This window comes from Macaca fascicularis, chromosome 14 (genome assembly GCF_037993035.2).
Source record: "Macaca fascicularis isolate 582-1 chromosome 14, T2T-MFA8v1.1".
Lineage (NCBI taxonomy): Eukaryota > Metazoa > Chordata > Mammalia > Primates > Cercopithecidae > Macaca > Macaca fascicularis.
The window spans coordinates 123,637,981-123,656,083 of NC_088388.1; the positions used below are offsets into that span (position 1 = coordinate 123,637,981).

Sequence of the window (18,103 nt, forward strand, 5' to 3'; positions counted from 1 at the left end):
AATTTTGGAGTTCTGTTACCTAGTGGCCTATTCTTATGGCATTTGTCCTCATAGACTTAAGCATTTGGATCCTTCTGTCTCTTTGAAAAAACAGGGAAGACACTTGTTGTTGTGTCTTAAAGGGCATAAAACACCAATTGGCTACCCCAACAGTCCTGTGGGTGGTCATGGAACTTGCTAGCAGTAGGGACTGTTATTTGATGGGTAAAATGGCTTCTTTCTCACCAGTGTCTCATACTGAACCATAGGAAGCATTTTTTGACAGAGTATAAGGCTATCCATATAAGAACTGAGGATCTTTTCCTTTAGCGTTTGATTCAGTAGCTCCTCCCCTCCCTCTTTATTTCCTTCAGATCCTGTCCACATTCTGCAGGGTTTGAGGAGGTGGTTGTGGGAGGGGGACCTGATAATAACAAGAAGGTGAGTTGAGAGTGGTGAGGTTGTGTAGGTGAGTGAAGGCACTCCCTGAGGCACAATATCCCTCTTTGCCACTCCCCCAAGCAGTAGGAAACAAAGAGATCGGCCAGCTCACCAACAGGAGCGAGCAGGAAAGAGTTCCATCATTGGTAGGAGTGTTCCCACTGCCACCCTGGCCCCTGAACAGGGATACTTGGCTGGAATTCACAGGAAGTAACTGTGACAAGGCAAAGTCTGTTTCAGGACCGGCCCTGCTCCCAGCTACTTGGTGCACTGTGAACAATAGCCGTACTACCATGAGGCCATATTCCTAATGCCTTTCTGAGAGTCCAGCCTCAGACAAGCATGGTCTCCTGTGAGGCAGGAACACAGCTTCCTGACAAATGAGCAGGAGTGACCCTTATTCTTGGCTTCTGTCTGTCTCAAATGGAAAGACAGATGTTCCACACTACTGAAGTCTGGACAGCACCTCTGAAGCTCTGGAGATGGTCTCTTCCCTTCCTCTGGTGATGTCCACCTACTCCTGAAATGTACCATCAAGGAACTTCAGCTGCTTGCTTGGCTCAACTGGATTCCAATTTTATCCTTCCCTTTAGTCCCTCAGAAATAAGCAGCGGAGAAATAATTCCCTTCCTGGGGATATCAGCTCATTCCTCTGGTGTATTTGCCACCCCTTAAAGGAGCACCTTAACCTGGGGTACTTGTGATTATTGACGCTAGAGTGGGTCCCTCCTAGATTCTGGGACAGCAGGTGTCTCCTGGGATTGTCCCAGGCAAACCAAGACATAGAGTCACCTTACCTAGCTGGATAATAGCCACCTAACTGACTTGTAAGAGTGAAATGAACATACCCCCAGGCACAGTGAGTGGTCTAATCAGGTTTGATTCAGTGAATCGCCACTAATGACACTGGTCCTTTGGTGTTTCAAGCCTCTGCACCTTATTTGGGCCTCCTTTCTACTTATTGCCTTTCTTCTTTTCTCTATTCCTTTACCTTTTGTCGTTGGCGTGTTACCGTCTTCATTTCTGCCACTAGACCTATGCCCCTGACTGCCTGGGATTAACAGAGGCTTTTACAACTCTGCTTACCCTCTTTTTCTTGATTCTAGGGCTGGTACCAGCCAAGCCCATTATTCTGGGTCCTAATCTGTTTGGTGGAGTTGTTACTCCACTTCTCTGACCTTGCACATAGGGCCTGGGCACTCCTAGGAATTAGGGGCAGGGTGGGGTTAGGGTTGAAACCCATTTGCTCAGACACTCCTATTTTATGTTCTATTAACTTTATTCCTCAGGGGAATACTTCCCTTTGCAGTCCTTTGTAGTTCACCCTTGGGTTCATATACAAGATCTCACAATTATCAGTGGAAACATACCCTGAAATCTTCAGTTTAGAGGCAGGCACTTTCAGGACCACAGAAGTCTCTGCCTGGTGGCTGCTTGCCTCCAGAAGGCAGAGCAGGAGTGACTGCCACATTGTCATGGCGGGAGCGCGTGAGGGCTAGTGTCTGTGAAGTGGGGGAAGAGTGGGGTCCTGTGGAATATGAGCAGGGCAGGAAGCCCCAGCCTGAACCTGTGCTGTGTTTGGGCCAAATATTGTCGCCCCCCGCCCCCGCCCACGAAAAAAACTCCTGCGCTCCCAGAAGGTGCGAGTGCTGAGATTAGTGTCATGCGGGGCCGCTGAGTGTGACTTCCAACCCTCCAGCATCTCATGTCCCACTCGTGTCGGAGCCCACGGCTTTTCAGGACAGGAAGCGCTGCGGGGTAGTGCGGGCAGGCAGGCACGTCACACCGGACAGCGACCAGATTGCTGCTTTCGGTTCCCCGGCGGGCGGTGAGGCAGAAAGCGCAGGGCGGAAAGGGGAGCCCCAGCACTTCAGAGCTGTCGGGCCGTGGCCAGGAAGCAAAGCACCGGAGCGCTGCGGTGCCAGCGGCCGGACTAGGGATGACCGGCAGGTTTGCGCTGGACCCAACCCCGAGGGCGGTCAGGCGCAAGGGGGCGGGCGCTGCCGTACTCCGGCCGCGGGGTCAGGGCGGGCCGGCCGGCGGGGCATTTAAACCCCGCTGACAGCCAGTCCCGCCCGGGACACGCGCCCAGCTCCGTAGCCTCCTCCGTCGACTCAGCCTTGGGTACCGGTCGGGCAAAATGCGGTCCTCTCTGGCTCCGGGAGTCTGGTTCTTCCGCGCCTTCTCCAGGGACAGCTGGTGAGCGGGGCAGGGGAGGGAGGCGCACCAGGACCTCCCGGGCTCGGGGCTTGCGGGGGGCCGCGAGGGGCCTCGGAGATCACCCCCAGATCGGCCCTGGCGTCGCCGCTTGGCCAGGGGTGCTGGCGGGACTTGGTCGCGGGCTCCTCCAGCGGCGCCCACCTCGGAGGTTGATAACCCTCCCTGCCTAACTCCGCCCGCCCTCCCCCAGACCCCGCGACGCTGACTCTGTGACACTGGTGAAGAACAGGCTGCCGGGGAGAGTCTCCAGCGTTTCCCGTTTCCATCCTCCCCTCCTAACACACACCCAGGGCGCTTTCAGAGCGCCTTTCTGTAGTTGAGCAGCTGGGGAACCTGGGCTCGCAGGCTGGGGAACCGAGACCAGGGGATGGTAGAGGAAAGGGGTGGCCACTGGGGTTTGTGAGTGTCCCTCTTGGTCCCCTTTAGCCTTCGAACGCCAAGGCCAGAACTCAGTGGTCCTGGGAGCTCGTCTGGAGGCCTTTCAGCGCCTGGAAAGGGCACAGCTCTCAGAGCAGAGCAGGGCAGCCCCTCAGCAATGGGCGAGGGGCTTCACAGTGATTCTCTTCCTGACCGCAGGGACCACATGTTGGGCTGCAAGGTGTGGTGGAGGGGTTTCAGCCACTCTTAGAGGCAGTCAGCCACTGGAGCAGTCCGTTTGGTCTGCACAGTTTTTAAAATATTGTGTTAGTTACCATTATTTACAAATAAAATTTAACAAAAATAGCTAGATTCCAGACTTCTCTTGAAAAACAGACGATGTGGACCGGGCATGGTGGCTCATCTTTGTAATCCCACCACTTTTGGGAGGCCAAGATGGGAGAATTGAAGGAGGCCAGGAGTTTGAGACCAGCCTGGCCAACATCGCCAGACCACCACCACCCCCCCACCCCGGTTCCCCCCTCACACCCCTCCCTGTCTCTATAAGTAAAAAAAGGAAAGAAAAGAAAAATGGATGATGTGGCAATACCGGGCCTAAATTTCCAAATTAAATGAACAGGATTGAGGAGTCCCCTTTAGATACAGCAGATGCTATTAAAATGGCCAATTTGTCCTGGTTTTGAAACAGTCTTTTGTCAGCAACCCTCTCAATCCTGGGCGAAACGAGACAATTGGCTACCCTACACATTTTTTAATTGTTGAGAGCTCTCATCAATTCTAGCCTTCTTCACTAATTTAGATTATCTACCTAGTGTTTTTTGAGTTGGAGACTGTTAAAAGTTATTTTTCAGAAAAAGGTTAAAATTCTGACTCTCACAAAGACATAAAAATGAACCCATGTTAAAGATTTCGGTTCAAAAGAGAATTTAGAGAGGGGGATTGGGGAATTATTGTTTAATGGGTATGGAGTTTCAGTTTGGGAACATGATCAAGTTCAGGAAATGGATGATGGTAATGGTTGAGAGACAATGTGAACATACTTAATGCCACTTAAATGTAGACTGAAAATGGTTAGAATGGCAAAATTTACATAATGTATATTTTACAATTTCAAAAAGAGAATCTAAAGAATATATTCATATATAGGTTAGGAATATTGAGACTAAATGGTCTTCTACAGGTTGTGAGGGAAGACTACTGAAATAATCTTCACAGGCATATTTTGCGTGACTTCTCAGTTACCTACCACTTCAAAGAATTTTATAATAGCTCAAGGTCAATTAAAAGCTGGAATCTGATAACCTGGAGGACTATCCGCTAGACAAGGCATAGTTTTCCACGGACATACATTGTTTTTCTACAGTCTCTCCTGTTTTGATTTTTTTAAAATTTCCTAGAAAGATTATTCTTGATCACAAGATAAAGCTGGTCTCATTGAATTTGACTTGATTATGTACATAGGTACTACAAGTGTGTTTTACCCTATAGCCCTTGTTAAGTTAATAAACTTGACTGGAAGTTTTCATAAGGAATCCTAGATTCGATTTTTTAAAGCCTTTAATTATTTATTGTCCTGACATTAGAAGCTGAGTCAAGAAACTGTCTCCACCAGGTTTTACCTACTGTACTGATATATTTGGGCAAATTCCTCTTCTCAGGGTCCCCAAAATATCCTAAAGTTTCTGGGCTAGCCAGGGAGTGACCTTCCTTTTGGCTTGTAAACCTGGAAACCCAGTAAGCCCATTTTCTTGGGAGGGTTTTCTTAGTATTGGCTCCATAGAGTGAACCTCAGTTTTTAAAGGAGGCTGGTTGTATCTGATTAAATAGACATCCTGATCAAATACAACATCCAGGCAAGGTCTTGGTTGAATAACCGATTTTTCTAATTATGTACTGGTTTAAAAAAAAAAATCTTACTCAGCCCGTGCAAATAACCATATTGCCATGAAAAGCAAGAAGATTCCATGAGAGTTTCTGAATTCTGAGGAGTCAGGTAGGGAGAAAAATATATTTATAAGTGTTTCATTTCAGTTTATGAAAGCAGAATCTACTAAGTTGTTATGGGTTAATATAGCCTAAGAAGAAAGAGAAAGGTCTTCCTTATATGTCCAGAAGATAGAACACTATAACAACATCAACAATATTCTGAACCTAGAAGACAGCCATCCCTCACCAGTTCATGCGGTCCAGTGTGATTAATTCTGTCCCGCTGAATCTTGGGTTAGCAATCTCAAAAACTTATCTGCTCCTTGACTAAAGAGTTCTGGAACTCCTGACTCAGTCCACTAGTACGTTCTTAATGTTGTCTAAGTGGTGCCATCAGAAGCCTATGCCCGAGAGCAATTACTCAGTAATTGCTGAGACAGTTCTCAGTTGTTAAAAACAAAAACTCTGGCCTGCCAGGCCCAGTGGCATGCTTACAGTCCCAGCTACTCCTGAGGCTGAGGTGGGAGGGTCCCTTGAGCCCAATAGTGTGGGACTGTAGTGCACTATAATCATGCCTGTGAATAGCCAGTGCACTCTAGTCTGGGCAACACAACAAGATCCCATCTCTTAAAAAACAAAAAACAAAAACTCCCCCTCTATTCTATAACTGAATACAGAGCCCTTAAGAAGCATCAGAGTAAAATAAAAACTCTCTGTAGGTGACAGAGACTTAAAAAGTGTTGATTAACTTATTACTGATAATTTTCAAGAATGAATGATCTGATAAGAATTCATGACAAGAATAATGCAACTGACAAGGAAATTTGGTTGCTTCTGTGGTATGCAAAACAAAAAGATGCTAATCCAAACAACAAAAAAATCTAGACAATGTCTAAAAATATAAGGCTAATTTCAAAAAACACAATGAACATGATATTAATTTATAAAAATGAACATGACTTTTACAGAGAAAAAATCTTATAATAGATAAAATTTCTGAGATATAATTTACATAAAATGCCAAGAATATCGACTGAAGATACTCAGTGAGCTTGAGGTAAGTCCTGAACATCTGTATTTTAATAAAACTGCATAGGAAAGGCTGATGTACAACTCCAGTTGAAAACCAGTGGCCTGGAAGATGCTAGATTTAAATTAAAGAAGGAAAGTTGCAGCCCAGTAACTTATTTTATTATTTTATTTTATTTTATTTTTTCGAGACAGAGTCTTGCCCTGTCACCCAGATTGTAGTGCAGTGGCACAATCATAGCTCGCTGCAGCCTCAAACTCCTGGGCTCAAGGGATCCTCTTGCCTCAGCCTCCTAAGTAGCTGGGACTACAGGCATGCACCACCACACCCAGCTAAGTTTTTTATTTTTATAGAGACAGGGTCTGGCTATGTCGCCCAGGCTGGTCTCAAACTCCTGGCCTAAAGCCATCCTCCTACCTTATCTTCCCACCTCATCCTCCCAAAGTGCCAGGATTGCAGGCGTGAGCCACTGTGCCCAGCCTCCAGTAACATTTTAAATAATAATTGAAATCGTGACTAGTAACACATATATACTGTTGTCATCAGGGAAGGCACCATCAGGGTGCTGATAAATAGAAACATGTCATGTACAGAGAGGGCATTGAGAAATCTGCACAACTCTCATATAGCATATAATTTCTCAAATATTTAGATAAATAATAATATTTTACCAATATAGATTTAACCTAGAGAAGGCTGAGCATCTCTTCTGACTTGACAATTATTTCTAAGCAATTGATCAATGTTAACATATTAAATAAATCTAATTATTTCTAGCACCTCTCTTTTTAAAAGATGAAAGAACAAATCTTTGTGGTTTTCCAGGAGCCCTCCCTCTTTTTAAATTAAATATTCAAACTCATCAAGATTTTGCCAACTTTGGCAAAATTTTAACGCATTTAATTGCTTATTTTCAGACTTACTGTTTGCATGTAATATAATCTAAGACAAATCAAATTTTCTTTCTACAGACCTACAGATTTATCCATTCAGATTTGAGCTTCACTGTTCTCTTTCTTATTCTGGAACAACCAGTCATTTTTCTTATGTGTAATATTTTTCCTTTTAATAAACAAAAACAGGTTTCAATACGATATATACAAAGTCATACTTCTCTGCCACTATTGCACCTAGTAGAGTCTCATTCAAGTATATTGGTTATATCTTTTAACCAAAGTAACTAACATTTCAGAGAGAATGGGGAGTGGGGAGGGTGGATCATCATAAACCATCTAGAACACACTAGCATTCTAGAAGGCTCAGTAATACACATAACATGACTTTCTCTAGCCTCCAGCACTCTTCACTTTCACACTTCTCAAGGTGTGAATTCAGCTACTGTGTTCCCCAACATCTCTGGGATTTAAGACAGACCTGGGTTGAAATCCTTTCACCACTGTGAGCCTTGAGTTTGCTGAGCCCCCGTTTCCTCATCAGTAAAAGTCAGATGGGTTCTTGAGGATAAATGTGATAATATAAGGAAATATTCTTGACGTCTTGTGGCTGATTGAGGGTACTCAATAGGTATCCTTTTACTTCCTTCCAGATAAGTTTAGGTTTGGATTCCTATCAAACACTAAATGTCACGTAGTTCTTCTGTAGGTCCATTATTATGCTGAGCTCTGAGGCCTGCAAAGACAGTCAAGACAGGGTTCTACCTTCTTGGAACTAAGAATCAAGCCGGAGAGAGGGTGTGTACACATAGTCAGCAATTTTGGAAGGCTCTGCTCTGCTTATTGAGTGCCAAAGGATGACATTTCCCATGTGCCATGTCATTCAGAGGACCAGCAAGGGGAGTGCAGAAGTCGGTTGGGGAGATTTTGAAGAAAACGACTTGTTGAGCATTTAACACATAAAAGGTTAGATATTATGTGTATACATTGCCTGGCATACAGGAAGCATGGAATACGTGGCGGCTTTTACTATCATTATTAGTGATGATGATGTTATTATTACAGATACATATTAACCCATTCACCTTTCCTGTGCTAATCAAAATACAGTCCAGGGTGGAGACAAATAAAAATAAAGACTTATAGTCTGAAAATGAGAAATCAAGTCTCTGTCACATTTAACTGCTTTCACATGTCCCCCATTTAAGAAGTGAAGAAGACAGAACAGGAAGCTGAAAGTGGATTGGCCCTGGGCCTTGGACTCCTCCTCTGTAAAATGAGGGTAATAATAATACCTGTATCACACGAGTGTTTTGAGGTTGAAATGAGGTACTATGTGTAAGGTACTTAGGTCAGTGCCAGGCTGATGTGAAGCACTGAGTAAACACTAATGATTGACTATATTCTATTTGCTTTTCCTACTACTTTGTGCCAGGCATTGTTTATTTGTAATTCTTGTGGAACTGCAAGGTGAATGTTAGCTTCCCTGTGGAACATATGAGTATAATGAGGCACAGAGCAGTTATGTAAGCCTGTCCAGCGCCACACAGCTGATAAATGACTGAGCTGGAGTTGGAATCAAGATTAGTCTGACTCGTAAGCCCATGGTCTTTCCACTGCCTTCCTAATGATAGCGTTGGGTGGGGAAAAGATTACATGGCCATTTGGCCTTGGACAAATCACTTAACATCTCCAATAAGGCTCAATTTCCTTATCTATGAAATGGAAATAATGATGTACCTATATCACAGGGTTTTGGTGAAGTTAAATGAGGAACTGCTTAAAGCACTTAGCCCAGTGTCTAGCATACTTGGTATTGGCTAGGTGCTTATATATTTCTGTGAAGGGAGAGATTCATCTCCATTAGGAGAAGGAAGTCTTTGACTTGGATCTGGAGGTGTTCTGAGCAGAGGTCACAGAGCCGGCAAAGGCATGCAAGTGGAGACATGGCCCGTCCCCTGTCTATGAAGTAGTAACATGTAGCTCCAGCTGGCAGGAACAAAGGGCACCCCTGGACGGGAGGCTTGGAGTCATATGGCGCCAGGTGTGTGGAGACAGCTGCAGACATCCAAGCAAAAGTCAGAGACGGCGGAGTTTCTGCCCAGGAAGATGTTGCTGTCCTCCTCCTGTTAGGCCTTCCTTGTCAGGATGATGATGAGTGGCTTGTCCATGGCGTTTCAGAGCCACAGAGCACCGGAGGTTCCCCAGCCCGGAGCCTGGCTGGTTCCTGCCTTTTGTGCCAGTGTCTGTGCGGGTGTGTCTGGGAGCGCCTGGCAGCATGGGAAATGACTGCGGCTGGTCCTTATGGGGCTGGGCCCATTTCCTGGGGCCCTCTGAGGGGACAGCCCAGAACGTGCATAAGAAAAGCCTGTGGGAGGAAATACCAGGGTGACCACAGCTGGATGAGCAGGAATGGGCAGGAGGGCTAATTGGGCAGGCAGGAAAAGCAGGAGCTGTGAGCTTCCCACACCTCGATCTTCCCCTGTGAGCTGGAAAAGGCCACAGCTGAGCTAGGACGGATGGTTCTGCCCTATGGAGTTAGCTAAGGGCTTTCACTGCCGGTTCCTGGTGCCCACCCTGAGGAGGACGCAGGAGAAAGACATTCAAACGCATACCGAGAGATAACCTGTGTGCCAGACACTTTCACATCCAGGATATCTCATTTAATCTTTATAACACTCTCGTTCAGCAGGAGTGTATGATCTTATTTAAAGGAAGATCAAACTGAGGCTTAGAGACGTACAACAACTTGCCCAATGTCACGTGAAGTGGCAGAACCAGAAATAAGGACTCAGCCAATTTTGCTTGAAGTCTGAGGTCCGTTTCCTTGTTCTGTGGGCTAGCTCTCTCATATCTTACTTTCCTGCTGACTGCAAAGAGGTGCATGGTAAGGGCAGCAGAAAGGGCTGCTTAAAATGAGCTTTGATGGGAAGAGGCTGCTTGGAATAGGAAATGAGGGCTCCTGGGGAGAACCTGGAGGCTCAGCCCGTGATCCCTACTCTGGCCCCCCAGAAGGGGCATGTGAGCCTGTGGAGGTCCCATCCCCCACCCCTCGTGACAGCAGCTTCTCCCCCAGCTGCTTTTTGGGCTTCCTCTTCCACCGTGCTGTTTCCTCTTTCCCTCCCTACAGTGGACTGGCGTGCACCTCACTGGCCTGGGGTGGGGCTATCTGACTCAGGCCCTGTGGGCTGGTCTGGAAGGTAGCAGCAAGGTTTTGAAATAGTCTGTATGGTTGGCCAAGGCCTTGTTTTTTCCAGTCAAGTTTCTGTATCAACTGAGAGCTGGGGTCAGAGTTGACAGTCCCAAAGTAACAGCAGAATTGAGGACAGACACCAGGCGTAGAGTCCCTGAAGCCCAGGACGTCCTATCTGAGTCACTAACAGACACAGACACTAAGTTGGTGTGTGTGTGGGGTGGGGCGGGGGTGGGGGGGCAGTGTTACTACTCTCCTGTTGGCTTTTGGCTCAGGTCTTGTCCCCTGGACCATTCCTGCTCAGGAGAAGGAAGGCCATCCTCCTACACCTCTAAGCAGGACTGCAGCTCTGCCATCATCAACATGCTTCCATCAGTGCTATTTACACAACCTTTCTTCAGAAGAGACACCGAGTTAAAACCTGTTGGCTGCCTCTTCTGAGCTCCACCAACACTCCCACCCTCCCCGTTATTCCGGCTGCTGATCAGAGCCCCTGCTGCAGCATGAAGCCTGTCTTCATTCTGCCTGACCATTCAGGGTCCCCTACTCAGCTTTCTTCCCAAAGCAAAACCATCTGTCCTGTATTTTCCTCTTTCCTAAAACAGATTGTCATCTGAGCCACCAATCTCTTCTCAAACGTCCTGAGTTCCTCGTGGCTCCTGGCCAATGGCTTCTTTCTCTGGGAAGGCTCTCGGGGCAAGCTCTGAGCCAACGTGATCTCTCTGAGCCAACTTGATCTCTCTGAGCATGCGCCCACGTCCCAGCTGGAGGAAGGACAGCAAACAGAGGGTTCCCTGAGGGGCTGGCTGCTGCCCTGAGAGAGCTTTGCGCCTCCCAGAGGGAGCCTTGTCCTGTCTTGCATGCTAAAGGCCTGGCTTAGGGCTCTGCCCCTGTGGTATCTGTTCCTGGCTGGCTTTTTCCTAGCAGGATATCTCCCAGTGCTGGTGGAGGGCTTGGCGGGGGGAGGTGGGCACTGTCACCATTGACCCCAGCCAGGTTCTTACTGTACCCAGCCCTCTATCCTTTTCAGATCTGCTTAGTCTCAGAACAGTCACATCCGAGAAGAGGCCACTGAGTCCATTTTCTCAGGACAAGTGCCAAAGTCACCTGTAGCCACAGCCAGTCCAGCCTGGGACGGGGGAGTGGCTAGGGAGCTACTGGGGAACAGGGGCTTTCTGACATCCCGGGAGCAGCGTCCCTCTGCTGGGCTGTTTCTTGGTTTTTGCTGTTGCAGTGGTGGTGGCAGTTGGTCTTTTGGGGGTTTTGTTTGTTTGTTTCTAATCTGTTGCTGCTTTGGGAGATGCCATTTCTTGATTTTTACCCCAGAAGCATTCCTAGTGCAAAGTCTCAACGAGGTCAATAAAGTTATTATCGGGCTTCTTCGAAAGAGTAGGTTGGACTGTCAGCTAATAGTTAAGAGATAGCTAGTCGACCTCTCTATCTAACTTGGTTATTCAGTAACCAGTATCCGGTGGGGGGAGGTGGGTTCTGAGAAGTGCCACCTCTTGCTAACAAAGTCTTTGAGGGCCATGAGACAGCCACCCCATCTGGAGCAGCCGGGGATCTTCCCCTCCATCCTTTGGTCATTGGCCTACTTGCCCAGCCTGGCCCAGCCTGGCCCAGCCCCTGGGTGGCATCCTCCCTGTCATAGCCACCCTGGGGCCAGCTAGGCAAGGCCTGACTCTTCATATTCTGTGCCCTGCTTCTTTTCTGGGACCTCTTGACTCATGAGGGAAGGACTGGTGACAGGAGAAGTGAAACCTGCGGGTTCTAAATGCAGGAGCGCATCAGCTGCCTTCCTGAAGCTAGTGTGAGCTTGGCAGTCTTGGCCTCCGTCTAGCCTAGCCCTTAGCCTGACCGAAGTTCCCAGTCTCCTGTGGACCATGGCACCTTGATCTTTCTCTTCGGTAGAGAAAGGGGAATGGATAGAGCACCAGACTCGGAGGAGGCCCTGACAATGGGGAATGGATAGAGCACCAGACTCGGAGGAGGCCCTGACAATGGGGAATGGATAGAGCACCAGACTCGGAGGAGGCCCAGCTCCAACTATGCCATGCCCAGCGAGTGGTGTGACTTTGAGCTCGTCCCTCCATCCCTCTGGAGGCCAGGAAGGAAGTCCCAGAAGTGGCCAGTGCCAGGCCTAGTGTCACAAAACACAGCTGAGGACCCCCTGCACCCCCAAGACTCATGACTCTCCTGCTACCTTGGGTGTGTCAGGTTTTCTACCGGCAGATCATGGGGGACTCCAGGTGGTGGATTTCAGGGAGTTGGGGTCAGAGCTGACAGGGATATCAGGCCACCACCTGGAGGAGGGCAGGGCTGGAATCTTGGAACCTACCAGGTCAGGATGCAAGTGGGGACCCCTGCTGACATTCCTGTCTGCCCAGGGGAGCAGGTGGGAGGGCCCCAGGGCTGGAGTCTCCCCTATGTCCCACTGTAGGCTCCCCAAGAAGCCCTAGAGCCCACCACAGGCAAGGCCAGAGCTCTAGGAGCCAGAGAATCCTTATGTTCATCTAGACCCAGCTATGCACAGTGGGAGGTGGGGTGGAGGGTCCCAGGCTGGCAGCCACATCTCTGCCTTCCAGGTAAATCCAGGGCCTAGAACCTCCACTTCCCAGGAGAGTTTGGTTCAGCTCCTGACCCCACTTGGCTCCCCTAACAGAGCAATGTGGGCCGCCTCCACACCTCCAGCCCTTCTTCCTCGTCTGAAAATTGGAAGCACACTAGCTGTCATCTAAGCGCTTGCTGGGCATCAGGAGCAATTTCAGACTGGTTAGGTGCATCTCACTAACCCATTAGTAGTTCTGAGAAAGGTGACAGACTCTGCTTTTCCGATGAGTAAAAAGATATAAGGAATGAAACCAACTTTTGCCTGATTCCCAAGTCCTTACTCTTTTCTCTTATAGACATCCACCACCTGGGGTCCCCTGTGATGCTGCCATGTGCCTGGGAGTGGCTGGCAGGATGAAAAAGGCCCAGGGAACTGGCCTTGAGCCTTAGTGAGGAAGCCTGTCTGCGCTTCCCACCAAAACCTACAGGGCACAGCCCTGGGTCTTCACCTGGCTTAGGCTGGCTGGGGTTCAGAGCCGCTGACCTGGGAACTCCCGCTCTCTTCAGTGGCTTCCCATCACCTCCACAGATAGCCTAAATGCCACAGCTTGGCATCTGAGGCCCTGTGCCATGCCACCTGAGGCCCCTGCCCTTCCCAGCCACCTCTGCTCCTCTGCTTGACTTAGTTTCACCCTTCAGATATCCCCACCGAGACAGAGTTCCCCAAACAGGTAGTGTCATTTCACACCTCCATGCCTTCGTGCGCGCTGCTTCCTCTCCCTGGCAGTCCTCCCTGCCCCAGCTGTGCTTGGCTTGGCCTCGTCCTGCTTGTTTTTGAAGCCTCAGCTCCAGGAATCCTTTCCCGACACTGCTCCCTCCTTCTGGCTCGGAGTCTCTCCTCTGTGTCATCTAGGGCTCTCTCTTATAGTGTCATCACACCAGGTCTAACTGTTTCCCGGCTGACCTGTGCGCCCAGGCAGGTGGAGATCCCGCTCATAGATTCTCTTGCTAGTGCTGGATTGTAGCATGGTGCCTGGTGCAGGATGGGCACAGGGATGCATGGGAGAGCAGCCTCGCTTCGGCCAAAGAGAATCAAGATGTTAGAAATGGGCACAGCTCCTCCTACTGAGGTTGGCAGGGACAGGACTCCAGACAAAAGGGCCATGGGGCAAATAAGGAAGAATACCTGGGGCCACAAGCAGCGGAGTCGGGGAGGGCAGGCTGGAGTTGACACAGTGCAGCGGGGGGAGTGGGGTGGGAGGGGAAGTGGTGCTAGCAGCAGGCTGTGCCTCCAGGCCCCCATTGGCTCTGACCAGCCCTGGGAGGGCTCAGCGTGAGTGTGGAGGTGCAGTCTGGCTTCCTAGTCAACACCAGGCTACGTAGCCAGCAAGGGCTTCACTGCCGAGCCTGTGATGAAAGAACAGTCGTAGCTGGGGCCCCGAGGCCCCCAGGGATCTTTCAGACACTGAGAGGATCTGATTTGTCACCATGATCAGTGGTCAAACATCTTGGCAAAGGCCCTGGCGCGTCCATGTGGTCATGAAGGCTGGTCCCACTGACTGGGGGGCCTCAGCGGCAGTATAACCAGGGACCTGGGGACTGGGGGAGAGTCATGCTGTGTTCTCTTGTGGGACAGACAGGGTTGATGCTAGCAGCCATGTGTAACTGATGAGGAAACCAGAGGCAAAAAAAAAAGGCTTAGGGATTCCCGGGAGGCTACACAGGCAATTAGTGAGAGGTGCCACGCAAAGCTTCCCACCTCCCCCTGAACCAGGTGCATCCCAGGCAGGGCTTGGTGGGTGCTATCTGTAGGGCTGCAGGGTTCTTCCATCCATTGCTCTTTACAGAAGGCCAGCTGGACATCCTCTTCAAAGTCTCTCAGAGGATTGCCCTCAGATTCTAGAAGTCCCTGAACTAAGAGTCATGAGCCGTATGGCAATAGGTGGAACCTGGAAAACATTGTTGCCACAAGCTTGCCCATGTCAGTCACTGTGACAGGCACTTGGAGTAGCCCCAGCTTCCCTAGACAACCTGAGTCCCTAGAGGACCTCTCTGACCCACATGTGCACCTTTGGGAACCGGTGGTCCGAGAGGCTGGGGTGTGGAGCCTCCTGGATTCCAGACTGCACTGTTGCACCTTCATGCTGGATGGGATGGAAAGGCACTGAAAGCATTTTAGCAGAGCCGTGGAGGGGGCAGGAGCAACTTCAGTCACTCAAGAAGACAGACTGTGGGGACTCAGGTAGGAAGCTCAATCCAGGGGCAAAGTGAGAAGGAGCCTTGTAGCCCAAGCCCATTCAGGCTTCGCGGAAATGCCCCTTTATTTCCCAAGTGGTAGTGGGTGTTGCTTCATGCCACATTTGGGGGAAGTGGGTTTGAAGGAGGATTCTTAGGCAGAGGGAGCATCCAGTGTCCCCCCCTTGGGCTCTCAGAGCCAGGACAGAAAGAGCTTCAGGAGCCCTCCCACCCTTTTTCCTGACCTTTCTCCATGAAGTCTTCAGTGAGCCCTGGGTCTCGCCTAACTCCTGGCCCCTTCTCCTGGACTGGGGCTCTATTCTGAGGCCTATTTTCCATGCATGTCCTGGCTCCTGGCTGCGGCAAGGAAGCAGACAGTGACTCAGCAGGGCTCTGGGGTCCTTCCCCAGGCCTCAGGCTCGGGGAGCAGCCAGGGTGCAGTGGAAATGCTGAGTGCCACCCAACTGGACTGTTCTTTCCATCCTGGGCCAGAGCATGGGATGAGACGTGAGGAGTGGGAGACAGCACATGTGTGTGAGTCACAGATGGAAAGAATGGGCTCTATCCAGTGGGATGGACAGACTGAGACTAAGAAGAAGGCTTGAGTCTGTCACCGGCTGTCCCACTGCCACCTCTTTTCCAACTACCACCTGGCTGAAAGAGGTGCTGTGTCTGCCCTGGTGGAAGCTACAGAGAAGTGTCGACCTCATTTTAAAAGCAGACACTTCTCCTGACTGACTCAGTCTCCTTCCTACCGCCAATCATTTCAGACATGTGAAAACCACTCGAACTCCCTGCCCCCACCTCTGCTGCACACACGCACACACACACGCACACACACACACGCACACACACACACACGCACACACACAGGCGTCCTGACCTCAGGGAGGCCGACGAAAAGCAGAGGTGCTGCCAGCTGGTCAGAGCAGGCAGAGGTGCTTCCTGTGGGCTGGGGCTGAGCCAGCTCCAACAGAGGCCTCAGGAGTTGGGACCAGGGAGACAGGTCCCCTGAGCACCCTGGCCTCTGGGCACTTTTTCCCAGCCTCCCCTTGGCCTCTGCACCAAGAAGGAAAGAGCTGGTGGTGCCCAGGCCCTGGGACTGCCAGAGGGGACACGGGTCGGGGATGCTGGCCCAGAACTTCCAGCCGGGGCTGACTTCCCACTAACACAGATGCCGTCCCTTCCTGCAGGTTTCGAGGCTCCATCCTGTTGCTGACCTTCCTCATTTACACCTGCTATCACATGTCCAGGAAGCCCATCAGTGTCGTCAAAGTGAGGCTGGCTGGCAGCAAGGAGGAGTGCAGAAGCATACTGTCATAACCGTCCTTACCCCTTCCCATGGCCACCGAGGGTCCTTTTGAGTTTATTCCCCAAGACAGTTGTGTGGGTGGCTGTAGATGGAATAAGCGTGCAGGGCCCCTGGGCTGTGTGGATGCTGCTCATGGCTCTGATGTGGCCGCTTTCCCCTGCAGCCAGTTCCTGCAGGAGGAGGTGCCAGTAGGGGGACATGGAATCTGGTTAGGAGGCAGTGTCTCTGGTATGGTTGGGGCAGGTGGTTGCTTGCTCCCTTCTGGGTCAACCCCTGACCTGTGTGTCCCATTGCCTCTCCAGAGCCGTCTGCACCAGAACTGCTCGGAGCAGATCAAACCCATCAATGATACTCACAGTCTCAATGACACCATGTGGTGCAGCTGGGCCCCATTTGGTAAGCACAGGGCAAGGTGCTCTTCCCATTTCCCATTCCCTCTTCCTCGAGAAGGGGGTGTCCAGGGAGGGCTTCCTGCAGGGGCATCCATGCAGTCAGCTTTCTGTTCCTCCCATCTGCTTTCAGACAAGGACAACTACAAGGAGTTACTGGCGGGCGTGGACAACGCCTTCCTTGTCGCCTATGCCATTGGCATGTTCATCAGGTAAGGACAGAGGCTAAGCCTGTGACCAAGAGGAGGATTTAGAGCTGCTGCCTCCCCTTAAGGAACCTGGGGGCAGCTGGGTTGAAGCGAACTCCCACCAGGGAGTGATGGCTCCCCAACGTGGGAGTGAGATCAGGGATGCTGCACATACAATCCACCCACAGCCATCCTCCGTGCCTTACCACGGTCGCAGGACTGCTCCTTCGCCTGGTAGACTCCCACTGGTAGCAGCTCTTTTGCCTGGAAAGGTTTTCCTGGATGTTGCCTTTGAGTCTGTTCACTCAGATAGCACAGTTGGTGGGTATGGACTGGGACCCTTTAAGGATGGCCCTGTGTGCATATATAGCTGGGAGAATCCCCGTCCTCTGCTGCATCCAAACCAGTGCAGGAAGCATGCTGTTCCTTGCCAGGAAGCCATGATCAATAAGGCTGCAAACTGCCTCCAAAGAGCTCACAGGCTAGTGGGGGCAATGGATGCATCGGCAGCTGGTGCTAAAACTGTGGCCGGCTCCATGACAGACGTGGCCATCGGGTGTTCTGGGAGCTCTGAGGTCGTTACTCAGTCCAAGCTGAGCTAGAGCAGAGGGGTCAGGGAAGGCTTCTTGGAGGAGATGGTGCCTGACCTGATGCAAGGGACTTGGGCACGGCGGAGCAGATGGAGACCTGGGCAGAAGGAATAGCAGGAGCAAGTAGGGCAAATGTGAAGAAGCAGCATGACCTACGGGAGGAACCGCGGGCAGGTGTATGGAGGGAGTGACAATGTAGGGAAGGTAGCAGCAGGGCTGAGGGCTGAGGGCTGAGGTCATTTGCACATGAGGTCCACAGGCAGAGATGCATGGAAGGGTTTTCGCCAGGGCGTCCCATCCAGATCGGCATTTCTGAGAGTGATGCTGAGGGACCAATTTGACAACAGCCCAAGCTGTTGAGCTTGTGTTACTATAGTGGTGATAGAGGTGGAAAGAGGCAATGTACTGGAGTACTAGCTGAGAGGTAGCCCGGTGAGTCTTGGAGACTGAATGTGAGGGGTGGGGAGGAGGGACGGGAGTCTGAGGGAGCTCTGAGCCTGGCTTGAGTGGCCAAGGGGTGGCATTCACTCAGATAAGGGTAGCAGGATGATGAAGGGGTCAGGGCGGTTGGCAGGAGGAGGAAGAGGAATTCGGCTTAAGAGCACTGGGTTTCAAATGCCCCAGGGGCATCTGAATAAAGGAGGCACCTGGCTGCGACTGACTGTGAAGCTCTGGGAGACAGATCAGGCCTGAAGATATGCATGTGGAGCTATTTAGCCTATGGGTGGTTGTTACAACCATAAAAGTGATACAAAAGGCTGCTCCGAGAGGAAAATCCA

At 50.4% G+C, this 18,103-nt stretch overlaps 1 protein-coding gene across 11 annotated transcripts in view; it reads left to right on the forward strand.

The window, feature by feature from the left end:
- The first annotated feature begins 2,255 nt into the window (after positions 1 to 2,255).
- The window catches only part of SLC37A2 (solute carrier family 37 member 2), a 28,674-nt gene continuing 12,826 nt past the window's right edge, over positions 2,256 to 18,103 (forward strand). For 3 of the 11 annotated variants that reach the window (XR_012423866.1, XM_005580047.5, XM_005580046.5), the window contains exons 1-4: positions 2,498 to 2,619; positions 16,039 to 16,120; positions 16,460 to 16,553; positions 16,680 to 16,758. Coding sequence is in view for 8 of the 11 variants with exons in the window: in XM_005580047.5 (XP_005580104.1) it covers positions 2,561 to 2,619; positions 16,039 to 16,120; positions 16,460 to 16,553; positions 16,680 to 16,758 (314 nt within the window). In the remaining 3 variants the exon portion in view is untranslated. Of the gene's footprint in view, positions 2,371 to 2,497; positions 2,620 to 16,038; positions 16,554 to 16,679; positions 16,759 to 18,103 lie in introns of those variants that run through there. The other 8 variants (XR_012423867.1, XM_074015553.1, XM_005580050.5 and 5 more) reach the window with 3 other exon arrangements.